We start from the raw sequence: 24,002 nt of genomic DNA, 5'->3' as shown, positions 1-24,002 counted from the left end.
ATAAACAATATTATCTGGCTATTTGGGACAGTCAGGCGGTCACGCCCTTTTTGCGATTGGTGAATTATAATTCACTGGATAAAATGCGCCCATTACTTTTACTCGACACACGTCGAGTCAACAACCACATGCAATATGTCATAATTTTGCATAATTCTAACATGACGGTGACTTTATTTTTACCGAATTGATGTACTTATGCAATAAAGTAATATATGCATGATCTTCACATACATACAGTTGGCTCTATTATACTGGAAAGTCCTTGACTGGATTGAATTATAGTAAAGTTATAATTTTGTTTATCATCTCCAACTGCATTTAGCATCAACCCGTTAGATCTTTTCGCTGGTGATGGTTGCATAATCTTATGTAATGTTAATTCTTAGGATTAGTAGTATATATGAGTAAAATGCTGATGAAATTCAGGTTTACAAGAAAAATCATGATATAGTTTATTTGGGATTAAACTAAATTGCTCATACTATTAGAGATGTAATATACTATGGTTTAGTATGGTTGGTTTTATTGGAACACTTTTATTGTAAATATGTACTAATCAAAGTATTATCAGCTGCATATAAAATTAGGGTATCTCATCAGTCTTTATTTATGGATAAGCATATTTTTTAATTTTTGTTAAATAAAGTCGGTTCCGAGAAGTGGCCTCCTCTAACTGCAAATTCATTGGAACATTGTATACTCTTGATTGAATTATAAATTACGCTTGATTATATAATCTCACTCTCACATTCATTTTCGTTCTCCTCGTCAACAAATGGAAAATTAAATATGTCCCCAATCATCCTAAGCGTAGTGATAATTTTTACGACTTTTCAGTACTACTCGACATACTGGTTTTGGGAGCCGTCGCCGTCTCGTCTTTTGTGAACAACGTTTGGATGACATAATCCTTCTGAGGACCTTTAACATCGTAGGCGAGGGTGAAGTGGTTACAATCCTGGAACACGTACTTGGACCGATAGAAATCCTTGTCACAAAGATGTTCCCCTTCTCCCTCCATCCTCTCCAGGTCCAACTTTAAATCATAAAAGTGCCGACCATCCACAAATTCCTTTGTGATTTTATCCTTCTCCTCGTCGTACAGATAGACATATTCTTGATAAGCTGTCCCCCCAACCCCTTGTCCCTGTCGTAGTCCAGACTCGGAGGTGTATGCCAAAGTCATGTCCTCACGGTAGCGAAGGACCAATGGATCATGGGTTGTGGGGGACTCTGACGTCACGGTGAATTTGGCCGAACCCTCCCCGTGACCGTAGCTCCCCAACACGCGTCGAATCGTCCAAGATCCCACTAAATTTTTGAACACTTGTTTCGTAGAGGTCATGATGCTGAGCTATACCGACCATCCACAAACAAAGATGGTTGGGGTCACCAAAATACTGTGTATTTCAAATGATGGTTTATTAGAGCACCGTCAAATTAACCACTTTATTAATATTTTTATTATTATGGAGTAAGCGAACACGTGTAAAAGACAGACCAGATGATTGTACCGTACACTCTGTATGTCTCAAGAGTCAAGATAAAAGTGAATCATTTTCCCCGAATCTGCTGTATACTATGTCTACACGCACATTAATTAGTGCTCTTATTTATACTTTCAAATAAACCAGGATTTTTTTGGAAATTTTATTTTATTGTGCAATTAAATTGTTTAAATGTGATCAATCATGTATTTTCAAACTGTTTCAATACTTGTTGCACAAAGTCCATTTGATTCAGCGTCTGTTTAGGACTATGAACAAAGTTGTAATGGCTTGGCGTCACTGGTTCGCTCATGAACCTCCGAGCAATTTCCGCTTTTTGATGTTCCATCATGATGAGGGCCCCCGAGGGTCTGGTTTGTCCAAACGCAGCAGCCAAGGACTCCTTGGGGGACAGGAGTTTGTCCAAATTGGGAAAACTGTGCCCCAGACTGGCCATCTTGTCAACAAACGAGACATACTCAGGGTGTGGAAATTGAGGTCGGGGGAATGTTTGGTTTCGAATTTCCTCCTCTTTACGCAGTCCTTCTTCTGTAACTTCTTTCGAGGGAAGCATTATAATTTTAGCCAAAACACGACAAGCGAAGCGTGCCTGTTGTTCCATCATGGCGAAATATGGTCCTTTGTACATGCCCACGAAGAAAAGGCCGGCAAGATCGGGATGAAAGCATTCTTGGAAGAGGATGAGAGGCTGAAGTCCATCCTGTGGATTGTATTTCAATTTATCTAGTACTGCCTTAGGGAAGAATGAATTGTCCATTTGAAATCCCGTCCCAAAAATGAGTATGTCAACGTCTAATAAGGTCTGACCATGCTGAAATTGTACTGTTCTGCCCTGGATTTCTTTGATTGCTCCCAAGATTGGAACTAAGGATCCGTTTTCTACCTGAGGTAAATAGTTGTCGGATATCACAGAGTTTATTGAAATTTTAAAGTCTTCCTTAGGAATTTTGAGTTGTTCGAACTTTTGCTGTTCCTGGCAAAAGGAGAGCAGATTTGTATTTTTCTTAAAGATAATGTTTTCCTCAGTTTCCTCGTCATTATTAGTTGTACTTTTTTGTGAATAGAATTTCCTATTGTAGAATAATAAATCGATGGGGATTAGTGATCCGTTTCTCTCCTGATAGTCGGGAAGATATCTTCTTAAAACCCAAAATCGTCGCCTGAATGTGTGATAAGATTGTCTCGAGTGGGTGGACACGTCGGCAGCAATCTCAGCTCCACTAAAGCTTCCCCCAATTATGAGGACATTCTTTCCCTCAAATTCTTGGCCAGTTTTATACTCGTTGGAATGAAGAATTTTTCCTGGGAAGGTGGAAAGGCCGGGCAAATTAGGAATGTTGGCTTTGACGAATATCCCAGTCGCCACGATTACTCCCTGGAAAGTTTGTGACTCAAGAAGGACGCCAGTTGATGCAGCGTTGGTTTTCCATGTTACGTGCCAACCTGATGCTCCATATTCTAAGAAATAAGATCATGTAATTTTGTATTTTAATCAAATATAGATGGCCATATATCGTCGTTGTTCGTTCAAAACTTGTCGATTTAGAATCCAGTCAGAAACAGAAGTTGTCAGATGCAAGTACCTACGGGGAAAACGTGACACCAACGGATCCATTTTAATGAAGTCGCATATCTCCAAAAAATGCTGGTTTCTAAACCGATAACTTTTGTACGAACAGCGACGATACATATGTAGCCATTTATATTGGATTGAAATGCATAATTTGTTTTATATACATATTAAACCGATATGTACCATTTCCCACGGGTTCCACGCTTACTACTTCTGACTGCAATTTGATATGGTCTCTTAGTTTGAATTCATCTGCATAGTCATTAAGATAGCAGAAAACAGAGGATGATGATGGGAACATTTCCGTGTCATTTGGGTACTGCCTGTCCCCATAAACGGTCGTGAATTTTGAAATATTCGTTCGCATAGTGTCCCAAACGGCTCCAGTTTGAGGGTTCCATACTCCTCCTAACTCGGCCTGTTTTTCGAAAATGGTAGGAACGAGACCGTTGGCAAGAGCTTCTTTTGCGGCAACAAGACCGGAGGGACCTGTGCATATGGATTTTACTTTTAATTATGTGCATTTAAACATAACTCCATTTTTAACCAGTCTTGTAGTTACCAGCCCCCAGAATGGCCACAGTGTTTGACATTTGACCAATTACTTATTGTTAGAGACGGAGACAGATAAGAGACGGAATATAGATTATCTGTGCAGAATTTTAATACAATTGTGCTTGTATTTAGGCCTTTGAGTTACAAGTATAGCTAAATTATAAACACGCCAAAACTATATAGTTTTATCTTTTACAGATATGAAATACGAATAATGAGGGCGTATTTGTATTAAACTCGGACAATCAAATGCTTCGTTATTAATTTAAAAAAAACTTGGCCACATGTTTCTTGAGTGTTGTTTTATATTACATTGGTTGTGTATTATGTAGTGAAGTCATATTATTTTGCCTGATTATAACATCACACCATCAGTATTTAAACAAGGATCTTTATGACGTATGTATGAGATGAATGGATGAATGGATTGAGTTGACAGAAACCGTCAGCATTGCAGGATGCATGTCTATTTGATGTATAATTATATTATTGTCTTATAATTGCATAATTCATGCACATGATAAAAGAGTGATACAATTGTATCATTGAAGAATATTAAGTATATCAATCCGTTTGTACTTTAGCAGTCACGTCGAGCTTTAAGAGTGCCTTTTATCTTTTCATCTCTTATAGTAGTCAGATCAGCAATGCGCATATACATACCCGGGTGTTATTAAAGAAACCCCGAAAAAAGTCCGGCAGTTTGCTTTTATATTTTCAGAGACACCGGTTTACAAAAAACATTTGGAGCACTGTATGTATTTGAACTAAATTAACCTATCTAATCTACATATCTCCGTACATCTGTCCAATTTTCAATACTATTGTAGTAGGTGACTGATAGTTGCTTTTTATCATTTCCAATTTGGAAATTGAATTACTTTATGGAAATATTAATTCTTCCATGTCTCGTTTAGCCATACTCTGAATACATACATACATATATACATGCATGCGTCCTATGCATGCGTCCTCAGATTTACACGCAATAAGACTAAAATCCAACAAAGATAAAAGAATTTAATATAAATAGCAATTTTATTCTATTTGTCCGTTTATTCAGCCATATACGTCCAGCGTAATTTGGCGTAGTTTTTAAACGGTCAGAATGGACACACTGGGTACGTGGGATTATGTCGTCTTTGGGATTTTTCTTTTGGTCTCCATTGCCATTGGAATTTTCTACCGGTTTTCTGGGGGTCGACAGCAAACAGTGCAAGTAAGTGCCTGCATAGGCTTGCCATGGGTGAATAATGTTTTACAACAAACCACCAATAATGCTATTGTTATCTTCTTGGTGTGTACAGGAATATATGTTGGCCGATAGAAAAATGTCTGCTATTCCAGTGAGGTAGGAAAAAAGTTTGATTCATACAATTGATGATTCGGAAAAATTGATCTGTCCAATTGACTATTTGTTAAATTGTCTTTAGCATGTCCCTCATGACCAGTTTCATCTCAGCCGTGACAATACTCGGAACCACGTCGGAAAATTATTTGTACGGCACCCAATACCTTCTTCTCAACTTCAGTTATGTCATCGGGACTCCTATAGTAAATTTTGTCTTCCTCCCAGTCTTCTTCAACAGTGGGGACAAGATTAGCGTGTATCAGGTAAAGCTATATATACGTACATACATAATTCCAATTTGTGCTTGTTCCAATTGCTAGTTGATTGTTCCTGACGCTTTTTCTGCAGTATCTTGACAGTAGGTTTGGTCCTTATGCCAGGCTGGCGGCAGCGCTGGCATTTTCCCTGCAAATGACGCTTTATATGGGGGTGGTTCTCTACGCCCCTTCCCTGGCCATCTCTGCAGTCACCGGAATGGACAAGGTGGTCGCCATTCTAAGTATGTTTTGCATGAACACAATAATTGTCTTCTTTAGACACATCTGCCGAATGGGATATTTTTAGCATCAGCAATATTCTAAGTACTTATGTGTATTCTAGGTATTGGTACAGCTTGTACCATTTACTCCACGATTGGAGGTATCAAAACATAAAATTATTTTTGAAAATATTTATTTACTAACATGACGGTCACCAGCTCGGGCGAAACATATGCACTACACATGTATCAACTTTATTTTTCCAGGCATAAAAGCCGTCTTGATAACCGATTTGATCCAGGCAAGCCAATAGCAATACGTACATATACGCACATATGCACATATCGTGAACGAATTTTAGGGTTAAAATAACGTGTCTTCTTAATTGTAATCAAAGGGGACCTTGATGTTCTTGGCCATATTTGCTGTGATCATTAAGGGGCTAGTGGACATTGGCTCTGTCGGACACATCCTGTCGGTTGTGGAAGAAAGTGGACACATAGAATTTTTTAAGTTAGTGAATACCATGAATTGGTTCATTTTTAAAAACAAGGTCGAAATATATTTAAAATAATTATATTTCTGACTAGTTTTGATCTCGATCCAACAACAAGACACACTGTCTGGGGGACTTTAATCGGTGGCCTCTTCACGTTCTTAAGTTTGCACGCAGTGAATCAAGCACAGATACAGAGAATGCGGACATTAGAGTATGTAAAGCACATCAGCGAATAGCGTTTATATGTAGAAAAGATATTTAATTAATTAATTGATTATTAATTAAATTAGTAAATTAATAATCATATCATGGCACTTTGTGGTTTTTAGAAACATTTCTTCGGCCCGATGGAGTCTCTTTGCCAGTTCTATCTTCGTAGTAATCTTGAGCTTCTCTCTTGGCTTCATGGGGTTGTTAATGTATGTCAACTATCAAAAATGTGACCCGTTAATTTCAAAGCGTATCTGTAAATCCGACCAGGTATGACTAGAATAACTCAAAAATACTCGTAATAAACTTGGTGGTTTTAAGAAATATAATTATCCATCACTTCTTACATCAAGTTGGTGCCCTTCTTTGTCCTGGAGTCGTTCAAAAATTTCCCAGGTAAGAAATTTTGCGCATGTGTGCACTAAATGCTTCAAATAACCATGTGTCATGTCATAAGGTACTTGTAGAATTATATTAAGTGACTTAAGGTCACTTCTTAAATAAGTTAACTACATTAGAAAATTCATTTAATTGAATCTGACAAATCTAATGCTAATTATTTTAGGACTTACGGGTTTCTTCATTGCTGGCCTGATGAGCGGTTCCTTATCGACGATATCGACAGCCATCAACTCACTGTCGGCAGTATGTTGGGAGGATTTTGTGAAGGTATTTGAATTAAAGTTGTATCATTTGATTTTGCATGAATTTGAATTCTGAGTGACCTACGAATTGCCCTATAACCTAGCCTGCACTGGACATCAAGGGAGTGCATGTCAAATCCTCCACTATTCCATTTGTCACAAAAATGATAGCCTTTACGTTTGGTTTATCAAGTATCGGTGTGGCCTTTATTGCAGAACAATTTACGTCGGTTTTAACGGCAAGTATGACCATTTTTGGAATTATTGGTGGGCCAATTTTAGGAATGTTCACCTTAGGTGAGTTTATCAGGTGGTTAATTAAATAAAGTATTTATACGCGTGCACATTCATTAATGCATTTCCTGCTATAACGTGTTTAAGGAATGATGATGCCCTTCGTGAGTCAAAGGGCTGCTGTGTCTTCGTTTCTAGTAGCTCTTGGGTTTGGCCTTTGGATTGGCTTCGGAGGTCCAAGACCTTCCCCAGTGAGAATCCCTCCGTCGCCAGACCAGTGCCCAATATGGTCAAATTCATCATGCCCCATGACTTCCGGTGGTCCACCGTAAGCTGCGTGTGTTCATGAAAGAAGTTGAAACCTCTGAAATGACAATATTTTTGTATTATATTCAGGCGTGACGACTACTTCTATCTGTACAAGGTATCCTATTTGTGGTACTCTCTGATTACCTTCACAATCACAATTATTCTTGGAGCCATCATTAGTCTGTGGTATCCTCAAGAGACAAAAGTGAGTGAAGCTTTACTGAGCCCTGCCCTACGTCGGATTATCAATGCTTCAGAGGCAAGAGCCGTCGTTAAAGAAGAAAATACAAAAAGTAATGGAAAAGGTGAAGTTGAGATGACATATGTCGTGCAATCTGAAAATGCAGATTCATCAAATGACAACGCTTCTGGAGACAGCTTGTGACAACTATTACATACACACTTATTACATAGCTGACTACTTTTAATATTTACTACATAATATGCAAGTATATATATACTTATTATATAGTTTATTACAGTTGAAGCCATAGCCAAAATAAAAGTCTCAAATTAAATACCAATTTTATTTGAAGGAGAAGCCCACATTTAAATACATTAATTGTGCATGTTTGCCGAGTCCGGATATTTTATATGAGTTTGGTTTTTGAATTTTTTCATCCATAATTCATGCGCCGCTCTGGTTTCGTCGTCATCTTCATCTTCACTGACTTCTATCACGATGCTGTTGTTTTTCCTACATCGATAAGCCAAGAAGTACGCGATGAAAACTATTCCAAGCGACCCGAGCAAGGCGAGGATTCGCAGAATTGGTAGAAGTCTCAACAACAAGGACAAGAGACGAACTGCCATGAAAGTGATGCCCGTCAATGATGACACCTATCAATCATAATAAGTCAGACTTTCTTACAAATACTCAAAAATATTTAATCGAAAACGCACAATTTCTACCCAAACGAATGGTATGATGGCTCGTTGTGCTTTGCTGAAGCTTGGCATTGATTCCCATGGGATGAGTTCGATTGAGAACTGCATTTTGATATTGGTGCTCACAAGAGTACCTGTCAACTGAATACATAGACATATGTTAAGCAATTAAGGATTGCTTATAAATTGTTGGAAATATTGGAGAATTACTGGGTACACGTCAAGATTGGATTCATGCACGAAGGTATTTGGACGAATTCCGTTCACCAGATTGCGAATTGAGCCATGCACGTTAAGAAAGTGAGGTTTAGAGTACAGAAGAGGAATTCCTAACATATTCATAAAACTCATCAAGCAGTAATAATCGTAATGAAGAGATGAAAACCAAACCATGAGACACGTCAAATTAAGTATCTATCTCATACCATCAAAACATTGCTCCAAATTAGCGATACCATGAATGTCGCATGCTGACACATTGGTTTTGGGGCAGAAACACCAAACTTGAGGATCTTCTGCGAACGTTTTTATCTGCGGAAATCGATGCCTTGCCACCGGAATGCCACCTTCAACCTGTGTCATTTTGACAAACTCCCATCGAACAGATCTGCACAACTCTGGGAGGAAAATATACAAGTCCTTCTCTCCAGGTTCAATGAAGGGAGGATAAATCCAGCCGTCCGTTCCGTTGATGGCGTTGCAAGAACTGTCCTTGTAAAGATTCAATCTGCTTTGTCCATTGTAGCTGACTAGCTTCCCAATATCAGCATAATTTCTATTTCCCGAGTGACACTCCCAACGGCCGTCCTTGGTTCCATTTTTCTATCAAATCGCCATCATTATTAAATCTGATAATTATTTAGCAAGGGGTTTAGATGAAAAAGTAGACCATGTATCATCTGACCCCTTTGAAAATTGCAAAAAGACCATCCTTGAAGTGCTCAGGGAGATGTATGTTCTCTGATTCTTGGTCAACCAAGAGGTCATTCATGAGGTCAACGTATGCCTGAACTGATATCCCGTCAAACAAAAAATTCTTGACTGTGTCGGTTCTAATCAGCTTTTCTCCTTTCTCTGTGAGTATCCGGTCCACCATTTCGGGAATATTATTGTTCTCACTGTTTGCTGCATCATTCGCGATGTGCGACATTGCCTAAAAATATAAATGACAATTGGTTGATTGATACTGAATCAATTGAAAAATTCTAAATATTTAATAGACTATTAGTAGTAGCACCAAGTGCATCCATTCTCAATTAATACCATAAGAATTTGTGCTTACCACATAAGGTACGTTGATAAAGGTTATCAAGTCGCTTTCTTTTCCAGAGGACTTGTCCGCTTGAAAGTAATATGTCCTTGTAGGTGAATAGAGAATCGTGTCAATCTTCTTGTTCTTGTCCATGTTTAACTTGTCAAATTCTACCCTGAAAATATCATTCGAGTCATATAATTAAATTTGACGTCTTCAGTAATAATATGCATAACTAAATATACAACGTAGTTTTTTTTAAATCGTAAATTCAATAAACATAATAATCATTTAGTTGGTACAAGTAAACGAAGGGTCCGATCTCGTTCAATTCAACTTTCTTGGTAGCCACCTCCTCAGGATTCGTGATGTTGAAGAGATAGAACTTGATGTGCGCATCACCATTTTTCCAATTTTCCCAAAGCGTTGAGCCAGGGGAAAGTTTCGTCGTCTGTAATAATATGCAATATGCAGCATGTAAGTGTTTAGACGAACCTGTCTGAAACTACCAGTAAAAGCACTGGGAAACCAAGTATTTTTGCTTTGGCAATTAGTGCAGTTTAATAATATGACCTTTCTAATGACTAAGGTTATGCCCAATTCGAGTCCACCCCATCCAAGCGCAATGGATCCAAGAGTACACACTGCTCCAAAAATGACAATAAGTTTTAAAAATTCTTCAGACTGGAGCAAATCTCTCATTTGCATTTTTTAGCCGTTATTTTTGTTTTTTCTGTAACCAATTGATGGGTGAAATAAAGCCAAAAATAAGGAAAATAAGGAACGTTAGAAAAATAACTGGGGACGGACTATGTCAAATATTCAATAAAATGGATTAAATCTTATCAAGGATATTGTTCTTTTTTAAAGATAATTAGTTTTGGCAAGTCGTACTGTACTGAATAATTCAAGAATCAGTGAATTAAGCATGAAGTCAACCATGTCACAACTTTTTCTTGGATCAATACAATCTTAATCGGCGAAGGTATGGTTGAATAATTCGTATTTTACTCAGACTAAATAAATATATGAATTTCTAAACAAAATGTTGAACCAACCAAAATGGATTGCGGTATGAGTATGTAACATGACGGCGAGTTTCAATAGTTTAGCTGCTTCATATGGTACTGTATTATATCAATTTATTTATTTCGCTTATTCACCATATATGTAATAATATGATGATCTACCAAAAGTAGAGAAATTAAGACACAAGAATTAATTCTAATTTTACAAATTGTACCAAAAGTACATATGTATTTCTAGACCAAAGGCACTTATTATGACTGTATATCTCACGTATTATAATAATTGGTTGACTTTTGTCGTTACATGTTTGTGTAGTCAGTTCTACATACATTCATATGTAAACAAAAAACGAACATAACCAGAGTACAAAATTGAAAAGTTTGCAAATATTTCCATAATAGAATATATTATGATAGCATAAATTGATTTGACATTGTGTTGACGATCGTACAATATGCATGTGCACATTGTATTTCAGTAGTGTCATGATGACCTCTTGCATTATAGTGTTAATGTGGTCAACATAGTTATGTATTTAGGTGAGTCGTCTGGTCTATACGTATTTTATTAGTGGTTTAACATAATATTCATATCAATTGGAAAGTGTTACCCAAATCAAATGCGCCGAGATTTGTTTAACAAACTTAAGAGCAAGGGAATGAACACAGTCCCAAAAAAACGATTTAGTCATAATTTCGGGCTCAAGTTACTACCTACCTACCATACCTATACAACTACCAAAATTAAATAAACTCTATACGGATTAGACGGGATACACCGAACACGATATATGCATAGGTAATAAATCAAAGACAGTACAATATCATTCTGATTTTGTTAAAAATAAAGGACATTTTTCTGCAGTGTCCCTTGAAAAAAAGATTAAACTGACTAGTATATTATTGGGTAAGTAAAAGCGAACTACTTACATCGTTTTTAAGGTACGCATAAATGATTAAACTAAAATAAACGCATCCTCCTCACACACCTTATTAAACTCATGGAGGACATGCTGTTGTAACTCAGCAAACTTTGTTATAGCACGTCAGACTCGATACATTTTTCTGATTATTCAGGTTCAGAAAATTATAATATTAGTCATAATATTGTATAAGAACTAAACAGAATTTTCGTGTCCAGCAAGGGTGTAGAGGTTCACTCCATCATCTGTTGGAGGCGTTGGGGCTTGTGGATTTGGTTTGCTTTCTATGGTTATGACCTTGTCGTCTCTGCAAATATAAAATACAACTAGATAACCTATTTATACAAGAAATATAATTAAAGCAATTAAGACAATAAATCATGTTATTAGTTTAATGTCAGCCAATCCCAAAAGTAAGTGCATACAACTATATATTACATAATAATAAATATGTAGAGGAAGCATGCATACAAATATCAAGCAGTAAATAAAGAAATAAACTCAATCTAGACGATTAATTACAAACATATAGGTTAACTGAGGTGAGAATTAATAACAGAAAAAGAGAAAGGATTGTAGAATAGATTGAAATGGCACATACAAAGATAGAGTGAAGATAGAGCGTAGTTGACCCAGACCAACCAGACCTCTCCACCCACATTACAATACAGATTTACAATTGAGCGTTTTTGATAATTATAAAGAAGAAGACAGATATGAAAGAGGAGCTGTTGTTGAGTTCAGAAAACAGAATTTTCATGTCCAGCAAGAATGTAGAGATTGAAGCCAGCTTCGCTCGAAGCAACAACTCTAATCGGGTCCGATGGCCTACTCGATAGGCACACCACCCTGAAGATCACAATCACCAACCACCACCATAAGCAATTACTTTTTGCATAACATGTACTTTTAGAATAATATTACAAACAAATTCGTCAATATTCATATAGCAAGGTCATATACGAAATAGTCAATATTAATTTTTGTATATGCTTACCGATCAGAACCTAAAAGCCTGAAGATTCTACTGTGATCAGTTATTTCTTGTGTAATTTCACCGTTTCTGAAACTTCGTCCCTGCATACCTGAAAAAACGTCATATGATTTTCAGACGTGAGACTACACTCATAAACTGATTCAAAAATCCCAATACCGTGCTTATGAAAAGCTAACACACTATCTGTGAGGCACACTGGAAAAAATACATACAGCAAATCCATTAATTTAAAAAATACATGAGCAATTTCTATGAATATGATCCAGGTCTTATAAACAATCTCACCAACTGAGGCAATCTGGAAGTCAAATTTTATTTCGGCAGCATACTTTTTACTTGATTTGATTTTTCCTTGAAGGTTAACATACTTTGCTACGTCTGAAATAACAAGACCAATAAACATAAAATGTTACATGCAATGCAAAATTGAATCACACTCACCATCATGGCAAATCATTAGTGTGTCCTTTTCAAGTTGCGTCACACTGGCGACGTTCAGGTAGCCCTTCCGATGTATCACAGTTGCTATAAACGGAATAAACATATTAGAATCCATCTAAAGACTTCAATTAAGTATTACGGGTAATGATAAGTTACCTGATCTGTCTACGGGGTCATCTAACTCATCACTATGAAACCAATTCTTTGCAGAATTGAGATTCAGCTTCAAATGCAAATAGGAATAGATCATGTTAAACATTAAACTCAGAAATGCATCAAGTACTGATAGATTCACTTACTAGATCTAATTTTAAATTGTTCGAGTCACCATCCTTTCTCACATCAACGCAAACCATTGGGTACTCAGCATCAGGTGTTATGATCTGAAATAATATAATAAACACGTTAGTTAACCCTTTTTCCACCACTGTATATTCAAGTCTTTATTTATTAACTACGAATATGTTTATCTGCTTACCATTTCAAAGGTCTTCAGTGGTAACTTCATTGGGTACTCGAAATGCTAAAAGGGCAACAATTCTTACTTGTAACACTAAAACTTAACAATTATGCTCGTATAAATTGTGTATGCACCTTGAGAAGCATAAACTTGTTGAGTGGATCATACCACTGCATTAAGAATACACCGTTGGGAAGAGCTCCGCACAAATACCGATAACCATTGTATGGATTTCTCTTTACACAACATTTCCAACACCCTTTCGTTTCCCCCACTTTTGTCGTTAAAGCAAATTTGCGTGGAACTAATTTTTCAGGGATTTTGTTACTCATTCGAAGGGAAAACCGCAAGGAGTGCTTGTTATTAATGCTGCCATGCAATCCCACGAGATCATGTCGATAGAGATTGACCGTCTTTCCAGAAAGTGACATCAACATATCCTTCACTACATACATCCATGTTGTTCTGCGAGAATAAATCTGATCCATCGCTGTTTCATGAAGCTGTTAAATTTTGTGATTCCAGAAATATTAATATGTCACTTGATTTTACCTTTTATTTAATCATTCGAATCCCTTACCTCATTTAAGTTAAGAGTGTAAATTCCTTCCTCAGCCTAGAGAAATGTAACAAATTTAAGTATTTGTGGAAATCAAATCTATATTATCTACATTCACTTACACCCAGAAGGATATGTTGATCTCTAGTATCAGGATTCACCCAACTCACAACACAATCTGTAACAACGAAAATATGATTTTTAATTTTGTTTTTATTAAATTTTCAAGTAATTTTTATACTCACGAATTCGAAGAGGACAACCATTGAAGACCTATAAAAATGTGCAATACTGTTATATACAATGAATTTATCATTACACTAGCAGTATTTGCGGTCAGATACCTTCATGAAACAAGCGCCCATGTGTACTTTGGGCGTTGGAGGAAGGCCGTTGCTCGTCTGTCTTGGAGGGCTATTGTTGTCTTCAGGTTTGTTTTTTCTCTCCACTCTCATTCGTGGTGGTGGAATTGGAGGAAGTCCTGCTGTCTGGAGCAAATCTGGTCTCCCATTGCGTTGTTCTGGAGATTGGCCCTCAGAGGAAGATCCGCCTCCGGTTAGTAGAGCAGCACTATCACTTAATGTCCTATTTGTCTGGTGTCGACGCGGGGATGCGTGAGAAGTCACTCTCAATTCGACAGCGTCCACGTTAGATCTGGTTAGCGTAGCATCAAGGCGAGCCGTCAGTTCTTCCGTTTCGCCAGAAAATGAGTTATGACGTCGTCGATCTAAAACTATCCGGAATAGTTAATTTCATGTTGTCTTAATAATAAGTAGAAACAATTGCTTATAGAATAATCACGCACCAGATTTCCTAGCAGAGCCATTGTGATTCCTACTCTCCACAAGTTCGTGACTAGAAATAGACATTGGGTCACCCATCGGTAGAGTTGCTCTACAAAAGAAGATAAGCAAACCAATATGTTAAATAATTCGTAATATTATCATCAGAATCGAATATTGTTTTAGTCGTTGAGATTCAAAATGAATGTGACGAATTAAAGCACAAGCGATGTGAGTGAATATGGGAGAATCACTTGGACCAGTAAAGGCTCAAGTGTTTTCCGGTACTTAACGTACTGTTGTGAGTAGCCTTCACCCGACAGAAGACGTTCCCCATGACCTCTGAAATCACACAAATGAGCAAGTCCCAGTGTCAGTCTACAACCAGTGGGTGAATGAATTATATTGTCAAATTGCGTGCACGCCAAATTAAAGAAAAATATTATGATTGTTTGTTGTGCAAAGTTGTATTACACGACGACAGCTTTAATTATGATCAAAGTTTTTGTTCACAGCACACTCAATCCACACAGCACAGTCACACGTTTCACAACAAAACAAGCAGGAAAGGGAGATTCAGTAATAACATGTACATAATAATCTACAAATCATGCAACCAAGCGAAAGCAAAGCCAGTGACATCACAACACAAAAATGCACTACTGTTGTAATCGATTACCTGTTCTTTAGCTCCTCATCGATATCAATAAGCAGTGTCCTAATTGATCAACGGATTAGCATTTAATAAGTTCATGTTAATTTGTAACGTTATGTAATGCTGGGTATACAAAAGGCATATTACACTGCAAGCATAATCAATTAGACTAAATGATGTGAACTATCTTTTTGTAAAAAACGAGCATTTTGTTAAAAAAGGAAAATTCTTCTTTCAAAATTACTATATGCGTTAATTATTAAACGAAATGAAAGGTGGTAAATGGTAAGTCGATTTTGGAATTTAGCATTTCTCATTCAACCCAAAAATTCGCGATTATCAACAACTATTTATATGCATATTTGTCACCATTATACATATGCATTTATGTGTGTAATGTGTATAAGATGTACATACTTGCGATCGTTTTCCCTCGGAACCCCTTCCTCCCAATCAAACGATGATTGCCTACGCTCATTCTGATAATCCTGAAAGACAGAAATGGCTCTCAATTATCTTCAAGTTGTTTATGAATACAAACTTCCCTTTAGTGTGAACGTAAAGTAGATACTTGTAATTGGTATACATCCAATGCACACTAACCTCTGATGATTGACTATGTCGTCTTCTTTGTCCCAAATCAGGAGTAACATCTTTTATAATAACAGGCAACAAAGACATAGTTTTTATCCCATGGCTAATACAAAATGATGAACATATTTTGCAAACTTTACTTACTATTTCTAATTTCCGCTACACCACGCTGTTCTGCACGAACACTAATTCTTGATGTGATTCTGTGAGGGACATTCTGCACCGTCTGCATATATTAAAACCAGTCAAAGTGTGAGTATGGGTTATTCACAAGTTTTTTTATTTATTTTTATGTATTGTGCTGCTGCAAATTCTATTACTCCGTCATCATCCGGCTCCGTGTCATAAAAGGAGTGATTAGGGTTTGTGACTTTATGCAGTAACTCTAACGCCTGACGCTTGGTCAAGTCTCCAGTGAGGAAAGGGTGCTGCAAAACCAACATAAATTTTGCTTTCAGTTTAGCCATTTTCCAGTCAGGTTTTTTGCAGGGTGCATAAACATTTTCGTTGTCCGTGGTTTCTCCTAAGGGGGTGGTGCAAGGATGAATTTTTTTCCCAAAAACATCGAAAACTCAAAAGTTGGGGAATTGCATGCAATTTTCCTATGAATTTGGTTGTCAACCAAATATTGGAAATGAAATAAATGCGTCTTATCCTTGTCTTCATCTCTGAAGATGAGGAATAAAGGTAGAAGATTCATAAAATCGGTCAAGTGGTTGACCAGTGGGGGTCATATGAGTCGGATGAGGTCGTTGGGACAGAATACTATAATTTCTAATATTTGGTTGACAACCAAATTCATGGGAAAATTGCATGCAATTCCCCAACTTTTGAGTTTTCGATGTTTTTGGGAAAAAAATTCATCCTTGCACCACCCCCAGGAGAAACCACGGACAACGAAAATGTTTATGCACCCTGGGTTTTTTGTCAAATACTCGATTTTCTTTTCTTCTTCTAAATAAGTGCCCTACTACAGATTAGAGACACGTACCATCAATAGACGCTCCGCCGTAGGCCTCTTCTTTGGATTTTTAGTCAAAGCAACTTTAATAAAACTGTGGAAATTGACCGACCTAAAAATTGCAAAAATTAAGTATAGACGAATATAAACGTGTAATAAAATTTCAGTGGGTTTTTACCATTTTTCCTTATCCTTCAACGTGGGTGGCTTGAAACTAGTTTTCGCCATCAAAATTAATGCCCGCATCGGATGCAAGTCAAACATTGGAGGTTGTAACTCTGCCATCTCGATCGCTAGTTCAAAGGAAAGAGAAAATGATAGGATAAAGTTAAAAACACGACATTACAAAATTACAGAAACTAAATAAGCCATCATCGTCTAAATCGCCACTTCATTTATCGAAAAGAATTCGTGGGGGATTTGCATGTTGCAATATTTTTTCGTAAATGTATATTTAGGACCAATGCGACTTATGCATCAGTCATTTAGTAAGAAATTCCCTTGTTCACCTGTAATTCCTAACGCCCACACATCGCAGAGTTCATTATATCCTCCCTTTCTCTCTACGGCTGCAACTTCTGGACTCATCCAATCTACATTTCATAGTTCACATTAAATATTAACAAAAAGATATGCATAGATCAAATATTGTTCACTAAGTTTATTACATGGGGTCCCAATAAATGACCTCCTTTTCCCCAAGGTAGCCGTAAGCTGTGCTGCCACTCCAAAGTCAGCCAACTTCACTTCGCCACCATCCGTCAAGAGAATATTTGCCCCCTTTACGTCTCGATGCATTTTTCCTAGCGCGTGAAGGTAGGCCAGTCCTCGAAGCGTTTCTTTACTCAGGTATGCAATCTGGTTCTCACTAAATGGTCCAGTCACGTGATAAATATCTTGAAGAGATCTACAATATCAATATAGTTTTCCATTTTTCGCATCGTATCAGAAGAAGAAAATACAGTAACCCTTGCTCTCTGGTTATGATTTTTTGCAATGTTTATGACTTACCCCCCACCACAATACTCCATGCAAATCCAGAGTCTATCTCGTCTCAGGTAAGAGCCAAAATAAGCCACAATATTAGGATGTCCTAGAAAAATAAATAATTGAAAATAATATGAGTGCTAGAAGATCAAACATCACAATCTAGTCATGATTTGATTGTTTAAGTGAGATAAAAAGTCAGAACAGACTTACGACAATCTTTCATCATCAATATTTCCTGTTGGATAACAGAAAAGTCATCACCGGGTTCCCTAAACAAACACAATTTTAAATTGACGTACTTCAGTCCTCATTCAGAATAACCTTGGCTTGTTATCGAATGAATGTAATTTTGATTGTCCATAAAAAAGTTCATATGCTTACAATTTGATGACTTTAATGGCAGCAAATTCTCCATTTGCGAGTCGTTTTGCCTTGTACACATCTCCGTACGTTCCAGATCCGATACGTTGAATTAGCTCGTACTCATCTTGAGGATTTCTTCGGCTGATATCCGCAGACAGGGCTTGTTGTGCTTGAGCCATGATGACAATTCTCCTGCAGTGGTGGTTTGTCAGCTAATGGATAAGTGAACGTCGTCGTCAAGATCTCGACGACCCCACTGGAAGACGTGGCAGTAAAACTATTTTGTAATTGCACGAGCTAGTGTTAAGCTGGTGATATTTGTCGTCGTCGTCTTTATGAGAAGAAGGCGACTTTGGTGACCAACTTGCTGTCTCTTTTGAATTTACTAATAGCTACATTATTATTACCACATGCTCACATTTCACACCAATTATTGATTTTTAATCAATACTAATTTTCCAATTGCACACACTGGTGACTGGAGTGGAGTAGCAGGAAATAATGTTTTTATACTATTTATGAATGTTCATTATTTTACTTACTCCATAATTTTAACAAAATGACTTAGGGTGGTTAGTTGCAAACAAATAATACTTTAAGAATGAATGATCATGGTGCAAATTGGAATTTGGTAAAATACACACACAGAGAAAGTAGACTCAGCTGGTAGCACGATAATTCACTTATGTAGTACAACTACTTACGACAGATAGTCCTGCATTTGCTCTGTGCACTTTACTCGATTGCGTAACAAAACAAAAATGGGTTATTAAGATTTGTTTTGTATATTTTGTTGTTGTGCACTGTCAACTGCAAACTGTGCACTATTGATTGAGCGAGTTTGCCTAATGCACCTCACACGCAGCATAGCAGAGGTTGTTGCAAGTAGCAGTTTTGTTTAATGCCAATTTCACCACGACTCTTTTGTGAGGAAGTCCTTGTCTGGTGTGTGGAAAGTGTATTGAACGGGCAGCAGTGTGTGTATTTATTCAAAATAAAGAGTTCAACCACCACCACCACCGAGACCGTGTAACCACTACTCAAAAACTATTACATGTCTCGTAAGAAAAGAAGAAACGAGCGAGAGAAAGCCCACCACCATCACCAGCTCATTCACTTTCTCCACACAACCATTATTACGAGCGTACGTACGGCACCGCCTTCCCTACTCTCACTCACTCCGCTTGCTTCTGGGGAGATGATGATGACAGGGAGAAAGTCAAAGGCTCTCTGCCCAGATGCCCCTCCAGATTATTATTACGCCACCACGAGAATGACTCCGTGGTGGAGAGTCTGATGTGTGATGGGCCAGGATGAATCGGAAAATGTGATGATGGTGGTGAGATAAATGGAAATGTGAATGAGATTACGTAAATTAGAAATGTGTTGGGTATGAAATATTATAAGATATGTATCTCAAGGAGAAAGGGGTGTCTCATTTTGGTTCATTTAAGGTCATGTAAAGTCTAGGAGAAAGTATGGCTTAATTCCAGGATTTAGTTTGCTAGAGTGCATTTATTTTATAATTTCTTTGCTTTTATTTGGAAAACTGCTAAAAATAATGGAGACTTATATTTATTTAATACTAATTATGACGAAGCAGTACTACTTTTGTTTGATTTATCAAATAAACTTGGGGCATTCTGATGCCCCAAATATTTAACAACCAGTTTCCGATGATCATCATCCTCATTATCGAGAAGCATGATCTTAAATGAGTTACAAGAGGCTTCCTCTTGTAACTTTGCTAACTGAGATTGGTTGGGACCTGTCGCCGTGTTGTGGATGGAGAATCGCATCCCCTCCGCCAAGTAAAAGAGGAGTAATCCTAAGAATTAAATATAGTATTCAAGAAGCTTTTCATAATATCTCAAGTGATGCATGTAAATCCAATTTATTAAGGCACCTCTTTCTGAAGTCATTCCAGGGAGCAAAATCTCCACAACTTGTAACATTTCTTTGACCAAGCGGAGAAATTCCTCCAATAAATATTTTACCATGTCCTCGTCCTTGAGGGTCTGGAGGAACGAGAAACTTTTGGCGTCATGTACGGACAGTGCAAGCAAGGAATGGATTGTAGCGATTAGCGCAGTTTTCAGGGGGAGGAGGGCATAATGATTTCTGTGTACGGTCCCCGTCTCAAGTTTTTTGAGTACAGTTAGCATTTTGAGTACATGATCCAGCTTGGTAGCTGTGGTGAGCTCCAAATTTCCGGTGACGGGAATCTCGGGATTGCCCACCTCGTACAATTCGTACTCGGAGTAGAGCCCCTCATTCTCATCCGTCCCGGCTTCTTGGCTAATTTCTCCCAAGGCTGGAACCTACGCGTATACATATGTGTAACACATGCACATACATACGGGTACGTATAATGTAGTCCAAATCCCAAGCAATAATTATTTATTTATTTCATTACCACACAACGGGCGAATGTGGAAGAATTGTTGCAACTATCGCACTTCCACTTGGAGGCTGGAGAAATATCCAGTGGGTTTTTAGGAAGCAGATGGCCCCCACACTTCTTTGCATGACATTTGACCCCAGAAAAATATGTTCCCAGCTCGGACGGATCTTTACACCTGGTACAGCTACAGGAAAAGTAATAAATGTTTTGGAGCAATTCCTGCCTTGGGTGAGTCCCTTTGAATATGCGACCGTAAAGTTGGGTTAGCGGTTGACCTGCCTTGATGGCAACCGTCGCCACTATCTCGATCCCATTCGAGTCCAGAATAGTTCTCGTGTTAGGGATGCAGGCGTGAGAAAGTTTGGCTGATTTGCTGTACAATTTCACTCCGAATCTAATTGCATAAAATTGTCGAATCACCAGTCCAATTTTATCATTTTTGTGACCAAGTAGTATATATTTATATAACAGGTCGACGCCGCCGAACGCACGTCGCCGCAACATTGATCGACGTCGACCTCTGATTTATGTTTTATCATAACTTACGTTGAAAGATCTCCATATCCATTTACAATTACAATTCCGTAGACACGATCGATCAGCCTTGGGTCAGTTTGGGTCATCTTACACTTGTCCCTTACGAAATGGATGGCAAGTTGGCTTTGTTCCACGCAAGCCGGTCGAGAATTACGAAGTTCGATATGAGACTCGAGTTTGAGCAAATCATCCCATCGAGAAGGATCCAAGGTTTGGAGGAGGATGCATCGGAGGAACGTGACGCCCAAGTACTCCGCCTGAGTAGCTGCTGGACTAACATTCTTATCAGCAAATATTGGACACTCGAACTTTGCATGTCTCATGTTCTACATAAGCAAGCAAAAAAAACTCTGAATATTGAATGTCTTTAACCATATTCAAACCGGATGATCGACCTGTTCACAGTTGGCATCGCAAACTGGCCATCCACACTTTGAGCACGAGTAGGTAGATCCTTCCTTGATTTTGTCACAACATCCGAGACATATTTGGTGAAAGTGAGAAAAATTGCTCCTGGGTCCCACAATTAAAGGCTCCTCCTTGAAGATTTTTTCTCCTGCGTTGATTTCCCTCGTAGCTTGCAAATGATTTCCTAGGACTGGGTGCGTAGTAATTGATGCGGGATAACATTCCTGTTTATGACGTTTCCTGTCCTGCTTCTGGTGCTCTTTCCCACAGTAAACCACCTTCTTGCAGTTGGAGCAATACGATGAACTAAGTTTTGAACATATCTGACAATTGCTTGACATTATGCCTACTTTTTGGTTTTGGAGAAAAATAATTTGCCACCAAAACGTGGAATATGACGACGACGAGGATTATTTTACTCGATCTTTTTGAAGTTTGTTTCTTTAAGAAGGCAGCAATAGAGTTCCTTGTACTTTGAAGATTGCAGTAGCAGAAATGCAAGAGAATTGTGAATGGAAATGTGATTCTGTTAATGGCTAAAAATAGCACAAATGATCATGTATGCATCTGTCTCCTACATTGACAATAGAGTACATATGTACAAACCATGCGTTAATTAAGTTGACTGCACATTAAATACAGAACAAAATTTTAATGGCCCAATTTTGTTCCATAAAATTAATACAGAATTGAACATAAAGTAGAGGGATAAAAATGAGACAATAAATATGCATATATAACAAGCGTGTATAAAAGCTACTATGTTTATGAGAGGACAACAACTCCTTTGTCTCCATTGTAATCTGCACTTCTCTTTGAAAACCAGCTTGCAAACTTTTCTCCTGCATTCTCAGCTAATGTTTGAACATTTCTCGCCATCCGGCTCGTCTGCGTCCACACCCCACCCTTCTCCTCCTCCTTCTTCTCCTCTGGGGAGTAGTTCTGGGAGTTCCCTTCCACGGCTGAACGTTTGATCAGAGCGAGATCATCACTTTTCTCTTGAGAAATTGACCTTTTCTTGAATCCTAGAAAATGTGTGAAATCCGTCCACACTTTATGACCACATTTCGTCACAGACTTGGCCGCTTTTTTTATTGATCGTCCCACAGAGCTGAAACTATCAACCCAAGTTTCCCCTTTCTTGAAACCTTTCACCATTTTCTTAGTGCCTTTATAAATATCTGGAATTGTAAAACATTTTATCTCCTCTGTGTCATCACTATTCTCATTTTCAGCGGATTCGTCACTGTCTTTCTTTCCAGGTGTCGTCTGCACCGCCAGTGCTTTCTCTGTAGTCATTATTGGTGAATTGTTACTAGTTGTCGGTGAGGGTGCGGACCAGTCACCACCCTCATGATTTTCAGAAAACATAGTATTTTTCGGATCAAATATTTCTAGTCTTTCAAACTCTGGTAAATCCTTGATGAATGGAGGTGCGTTGAGGGTGTCAAAAGAGGAATGAGTAGGTGAGGACATTAACGACTTGAAGAGTCGGATTTCAATCGGGGGACCATTGCCCCTATCTGGAGCATCTTGAATCAACTCTGGGACTTCTAACTTTCCATCTCCTCCTCCCCCCACCCCACTCATCTCGATCGGAGGGAACAAGGTCGTTTGGATGGATGGGAATGGAAACATTGGTGGTAGCCCATCGTCTGTTGCTTCCGGCAGTGTCGGCTCCTTCCTTGTTTGTAAGGGGGCTAAGGGTTCACGGTCTCCGAACGGACCTTTTTGAAATAGGAATGGGAATGGTATTGGAGGCGGATGATTAGGAACGTATGAGGTGGAAGACACGGTCGTCGTTGTGGGACGCTCCTCATCATAATACTCTTCCTCCTCCTCTTGTTTTTTCAGAGAAGGCGGCAATGGGTCCAGTTGTGGGAGTGGAAATGAAGGGATGAATGTGATTTTTGGAGATTCCGTCTCTGAGGTAGGAAGAGGCAACGTTTCTAAGATGACGGGTGGGTGCATTGCATGCCGATGTTGAGATGGATGGTGAAATCGCTTCGTTTGCTCATGATCTGGATCATTTGAAACAATTTGTTCCAACTGTTTATCGTCGGCCTTAAGCGATGCTACAAAAAATAAGTAAAACAAATGCCACCAAAATTAATGCTTCGGTTGAGTGATATCTGCGTACATAGATAGGTACATATATACTGAACGAGTAGCATATATTTACTACCACTAAATATTCGAATCCATCGAAATAAGTACCTTTAATACTTTCTTCGAGGGATGCTTTGGACACCAGAAATACCACAATTATCGCTATGATCGATTTCATAGTCGATTGTTCTGAAGAGGGTAGCTATCCGTTAATTTAGGTGTTATTTTGCAACAAGTAGTGGAGAGAATTTGAGATGTAGGTGGTGTAACAACCAATGGATAACAA

At 38.2% G+C, this 24,002-nt stretch overlaps 7 protein-coding genes across 16 annotated transcripts; 1 reads left to right on the top strand and 6 right to left on the bottom strand.

The window, feature by feature from the left end:
- Nucleotides 1–497: 497 nt before the first annotated feature.
- Nucleotides 498–1,532, bottom strand: LOC110844318. Its single transcript, XM_022090492.2, has 2 exons — nucleotides 752–1,532; nucleotides 498–676 (listed from the first exon to the last, which is right to left on the bottom strand). The coding sequence occupies exon 1, from the start codon at nucleotides 1,346–1,348 to the stop codon at nucleotides 827–829; it is 522 nt and encodes a 173-aa protein (XP_021946184.1). The 5' UTR covers nucleotides 1,349–1,532; the 3' UTR covers nucleotides 498–676; nucleotides 752–826.
- Nucleotides 1,533–1,639: 107 nt separating this feature from the next.
- On the bottom strand, nucleotides 1,640–4,022 carry LOC110843767 (dimethylaniline monooxygenase [N-oxide-forming] 2). The gene is made up of 3 exons (XM_022089800.2): nucleotides 3,647–4,022; nucleotides 3,268–3,573; nucleotides 1,640–2,969 (listed from the first exon to the last, which is right to left on the bottom strand). The coding sequence occupies exons 1-3, from the start codon at nucleotides 3,675–3,677 to the stop codon at nucleotides 1,693–1,695; spliced, it is 1,614 nt and encodes a 537-aa protein (XP_021945492.1). The 5' UTR covers nucleotides 3,678–4,022; the 3' UTR covers nucleotides 1,640–1,692.
- Nucleotides 4,023–4,196: 174 nt separating this feature from the next.
- LOC110843954 (putative sodium-dependent multivitamin transporter) lies at nucleotides 4,197–7,889 on the top strand. 2 transcript variants are annotated; one of them, XM_022090023.2, is made up of 15 exons: nucleotides 4,197–4,393; nucleotides 4,703–4,858; nucleotides 4,947–4,990; nucleotides 5,073–5,253; nucleotides 5,339–5,489; nucleotides 5,591–5,629; nucleotides 5,736–5,770; nucleotides 5,867–5,982; nucleotides 6,060–6,179; nucleotides 6,298–6,448; nucleotides 6,532–6,574; nucleotides 6,744–6,847; nucleotides 6,927–7,119; nucleotides 7,204–7,384; nucleotides 7,453–7,889. In XM_022090023.2, the coding sequence occupies exons 2-15, from the start codon at nucleotides 4,748–4,750 to the stop codon at nucleotides 7,748–7,750; spliced, it is 1,767 nt and encodes a 588-aa protein (XP_021945715.1). In that variant the 5' UTR covers nucleotides 4,197–4,393; nucleotides 4,703–4,747; the 3' UTR covers nucleotides 7,751–7,889. The 2 variants fall into 2 exon arrangements, with proteins under 2 accessions (XP_021945715.1, XP_035704138.1); XM_035848245.1 differs by lacking the exon at nucleotides 4,197–4,393 and having other exon boundaries at nucleotides 4,416–4,858.
- On the bottom strand, nucleotides 7,872–10,544 carry LOC110843546 (lysosome membrane protein 2-like). 2 transcript variants are annotated; one of them, XM_035848247.1, is made up of 8 exons: nucleotides 10,079–10,541; nucleotides 9,808–9,956; nucleotides 9,536–9,680; nucleotides 9,158–9,406; nucleotides 8,679–9,075; nucleotides 8,464–8,582; nucleotides 8,269–8,394; nucleotides 7,872–8,205 (listed from the first exon to the last, which is right to left on the bottom strand). In XM_035848247.1, exons 1-8 carry the CDS (start codon nucleotides 10,211–10,213, stop codon nucleotides 7,924–7,926), a joined length of 1,602 nt encoding a protein of 533 aa, XP_035704140.1. In that variant the 5' UTR covers nucleotides 10,214–10,541; the 3' UTR covers nucleotides 7,872–7,923. The 2 variants fall into 2 exon arrangements, with proteins under 2 accessions (XP_035704140.1, XP_035704141.1); XM_035848248.1 differs by lacking the exon at nucleotides 8,464–8,582 and having other exon boundaries at nucleotides 7,934–8,205; nucleotides 10,079–10,544.
- Nucleotides 10,545–10,630: 86 nt separating this feature from the next.
- Nucleotides 10,631–19,442, bottom strand: LOC110844685 (mitogen-activated protein kinase kinase kinase kinase 5). Of its 8 annotated transcripts, XR_004834086.1 has the most exons (28): nucleotides 18,277–19,442; nucleotides 18,106–18,164; nucleotides 17,917–17,998; nucleotides 17,574–17,812; nucleotides 17,415–17,498; nucleotides 17,084–17,198; nucleotides 16,936–17,017; nucleotides 16,265–16,372; nucleotides 16,089–16,170; nucleotides 15,954–16,003; nucleotides 15,768–15,838; nucleotides 15,375–15,413; nucleotides 14,993–15,037; nucleotides 14,719–14,807; nucleotides 14,258–14,646; nucleotides 14,159–14,186; nucleotides 14,036–14,091; nucleotides 13,935–13,970; nucleotides 13,489–13,857; nucleotides 13,373–13,417; nucleotides 13,194–13,277; nucleotides 13,051–13,117; nucleotides 12,895–12,978; nucleotides 12,739–12,831; nucleotides 12,610–12,648; nucleotides 12,454–12,541; nucleotides 12,058–12,305; nucleotides 10,631–11,763 (listed from the first exon to the last, which is right to left on the bottom strand). XR_004834086.1 is itself a non-coding variant. In XM_022090952.2 (27 exons), the coding sequence occupies exons 1-27, from the start codon at nucleotides 18,435–18,437 to the stop codon at nucleotides 11,652–11,654; spliced, it is 2,790 nt and encodes a 929-aa protein (XP_021946644.1). In that variant the 5' UTR covers nucleotides 18,438–19,416; the 3' UTR covers nucleotides 10,631–11,651. The 8 variants fall into 8 exon arrangements, 7 of the variants coding, with proteins under 7 accessions (XP_021946644.1, XP_021946643.1, XP_021946646.1 ...); XM_022090952.2 differs by lacking the exon at nucleotides 12,058–12,305 and having other exon boundaries at nucleotides 14,258–14,640; nucleotides 18,277–19,416; XM_022090951.2 differs by lacking the exon at nucleotides 12,058–12,305 and having other exon boundaries at nucleotides 18,277–19,408.
- A 311-nt stretch (nucleotides 19,443–19,753) lies between these two features.
- Nucleotides 19,754–22,102, bottom strand: LOC110844684. Its single transcript, XM_022090950.2, has 5 exons — nucleotides 21,595–22,102; nucleotides 21,209–21,525; nucleotides 20,675–21,056; nucleotides 20,165–20,579; nucleotides 19,754–20,086 (listed from the first exon to the last, which is right to left on the bottom strand). Exons 1-5 carry the CDS (start codon nucleotides 21,946–21,948, stop codon nucleotides 19,848–19,850), a joined length of 1,707 nt encoding a protein of 568 aa, XP_021946642.2. The 5' UTR covers nucleotides 21,949–22,102; the 3' UTR covers nucleotides 19,754–19,847.
- Nucleotides 22,103–22,273: 171 nt separating this feature from the next.
- Nucleotides 22,274–23,894, bottom strand: LOC118434356. The gene is made up of 2 exons (XM_035847656.1): nucleotides 23,825–23,894; nucleotides 22,274–23,682 (listed from the first exon to the last, which is right to left on the bottom strand). Exons 1-2 carry the CDS (start codon nucleotides 23,892–23,894, stop codon nucleotides 22,373–22,375), a joined length of 1,380 nt encoding a protein of 459 aa, XP_035703549.1. The 3' UTR covers nucleotides 22,274–22,372.
- Nucleotides 23,895–24,002: the final 108 nt, after the last annotated feature.

This window comes from Folsomia candida, unplaced genomic scaffold (genome assembly GCF_002217175.1).
Source record: "Folsomia candida strain VU population unplaced genomic scaffold, ASM221717v1 Fcan01_Sc002, whole genome shotgun sequence".
Lineage (NCBI taxonomy): Eukaryota > Metazoa > Arthropoda > Collembola > Entomobryomorpha > Isotomidae > Folsomia > Folsomia candida.
This window is presented reverse-complemented; position numbering and strand designations above follow the sequence as displayed.

Coding starts and splice junctions, on each gene's coding strand:
- LOC110844685 (XM_022090951.2), bottom strand. CDS start 18,437: ATGGCTCAAGCACAACAAGCCCTGTCTGCGGATATCAGCCGAAGAAAT. Junction 17,499..17,573: donor GTCATTTATTGGGACCCCAT/GTAATAAACTTA, acceptor TATGAAATGTAG/ATTGGATGAGTCCAGAAGTT. Junction 13,118..13,193: donor ACAATTTAAAATTAGATCTA/GTAAGTGAATCT, acceptor TTGCATTTGAAG/CTGAATCTCAATTCTGCAAA.
- LOC110843546 (XM_035848247.1), bottom strand. CDS start 10,213: ATGCAAATGAGAGATTTGCTCCAGTCTGAAGAATTTTTAAAACTTATT. Junction 9,407..9,535: donor TTATCAACGTACCTTATGTG/GTAAGCACAAAT, acceptor TTATATTTTTAG/GCAATGTCGCACATCGCGAA. Junction 8,206..8,268: donor CATTCGTTTGGGTAGAAATT/GTGCGTTTTCGA, acceptor TATGATTGATAG/GTGTCATCATTGACGGGCAT.
- LOC110844318 (XM_022090492.2), bottom strand. CDS start 1,348: ATGACCTCTACGAAACAAGTGTTCAAAAATTTAGTGGGATCTTGGACG.
- LOC110843954 (XM_022090023.2), top strand. CDS start 4,748: ATGGACACACTGGGTACGTGGGATTATGTCGTCTTTGGGATTTTTCTT. Junction 5,490..5,590: donor CAAGGTGGTCGCCATTCTAA/GTATGTTTTGCA, acceptor TGTGTATTCTAG/GTATTGGTACAGCTTGTACC. Junction 6,449..6,531: donor GTATCTGTAAATCCGACCAG/GTATGACTAGAA, acceptor TCTTACATCAAG/TTGGTGCCCTTCTTTGTCCT.
- LOC110844684 (XM_022090950.2), bottom strand. CDS start 21,948: ATGTCAAGCAATTGTCAGATATGTTCAAAACTTAGTTCATCGTATTGC. Junction 21,526..21,594: donor GCGATGCCAACTGTGAACAG/GTCGATCATCCG, acceptor TTGCTTATGTAG/AACATGAGACATGCAAAGTT. Junction 21,057..21,208: donor GGATATGGAGATCTTTCAAC/GTAAGTTATGAT, acceptor TTATGCAATTAG/ATTCGGAGTGAAATTGTACA.
- LOC110843767 (XM_022089800.2), bottom strand. CDS start 3,677: ATGTCAAACACTGTGGCCATTCTGGGGGCTG. Junction 3,574..3,646: donor TGTGGCCATTCTGGGGGCTG/GTAACTACAAGA, acceptor CCATATGCACAG/GTCCCTCCGGTCTTGTTGCC. Junction 2,970..3,267: donor CGTGGAACCCGTGGGAAATG/GTACATATCGGT, acceptor CTTATTTCTTAG/AATATGGAGCATCAGGTTGG.
- LOC118434356 (XM_035847656.1), bottom strand. CDS start 23,894: ATGAAATCGATCATAGCGATAATTGTGGTATTTCTGGTGTCCAAAGCA. Junction 23,683..23,824: donor CCTCGAAGAAAGTATTAAAG/GTACTTATTTCG, acceptor TATTTTTTGTAG/CATCGCTTAAGGCCGACGAT.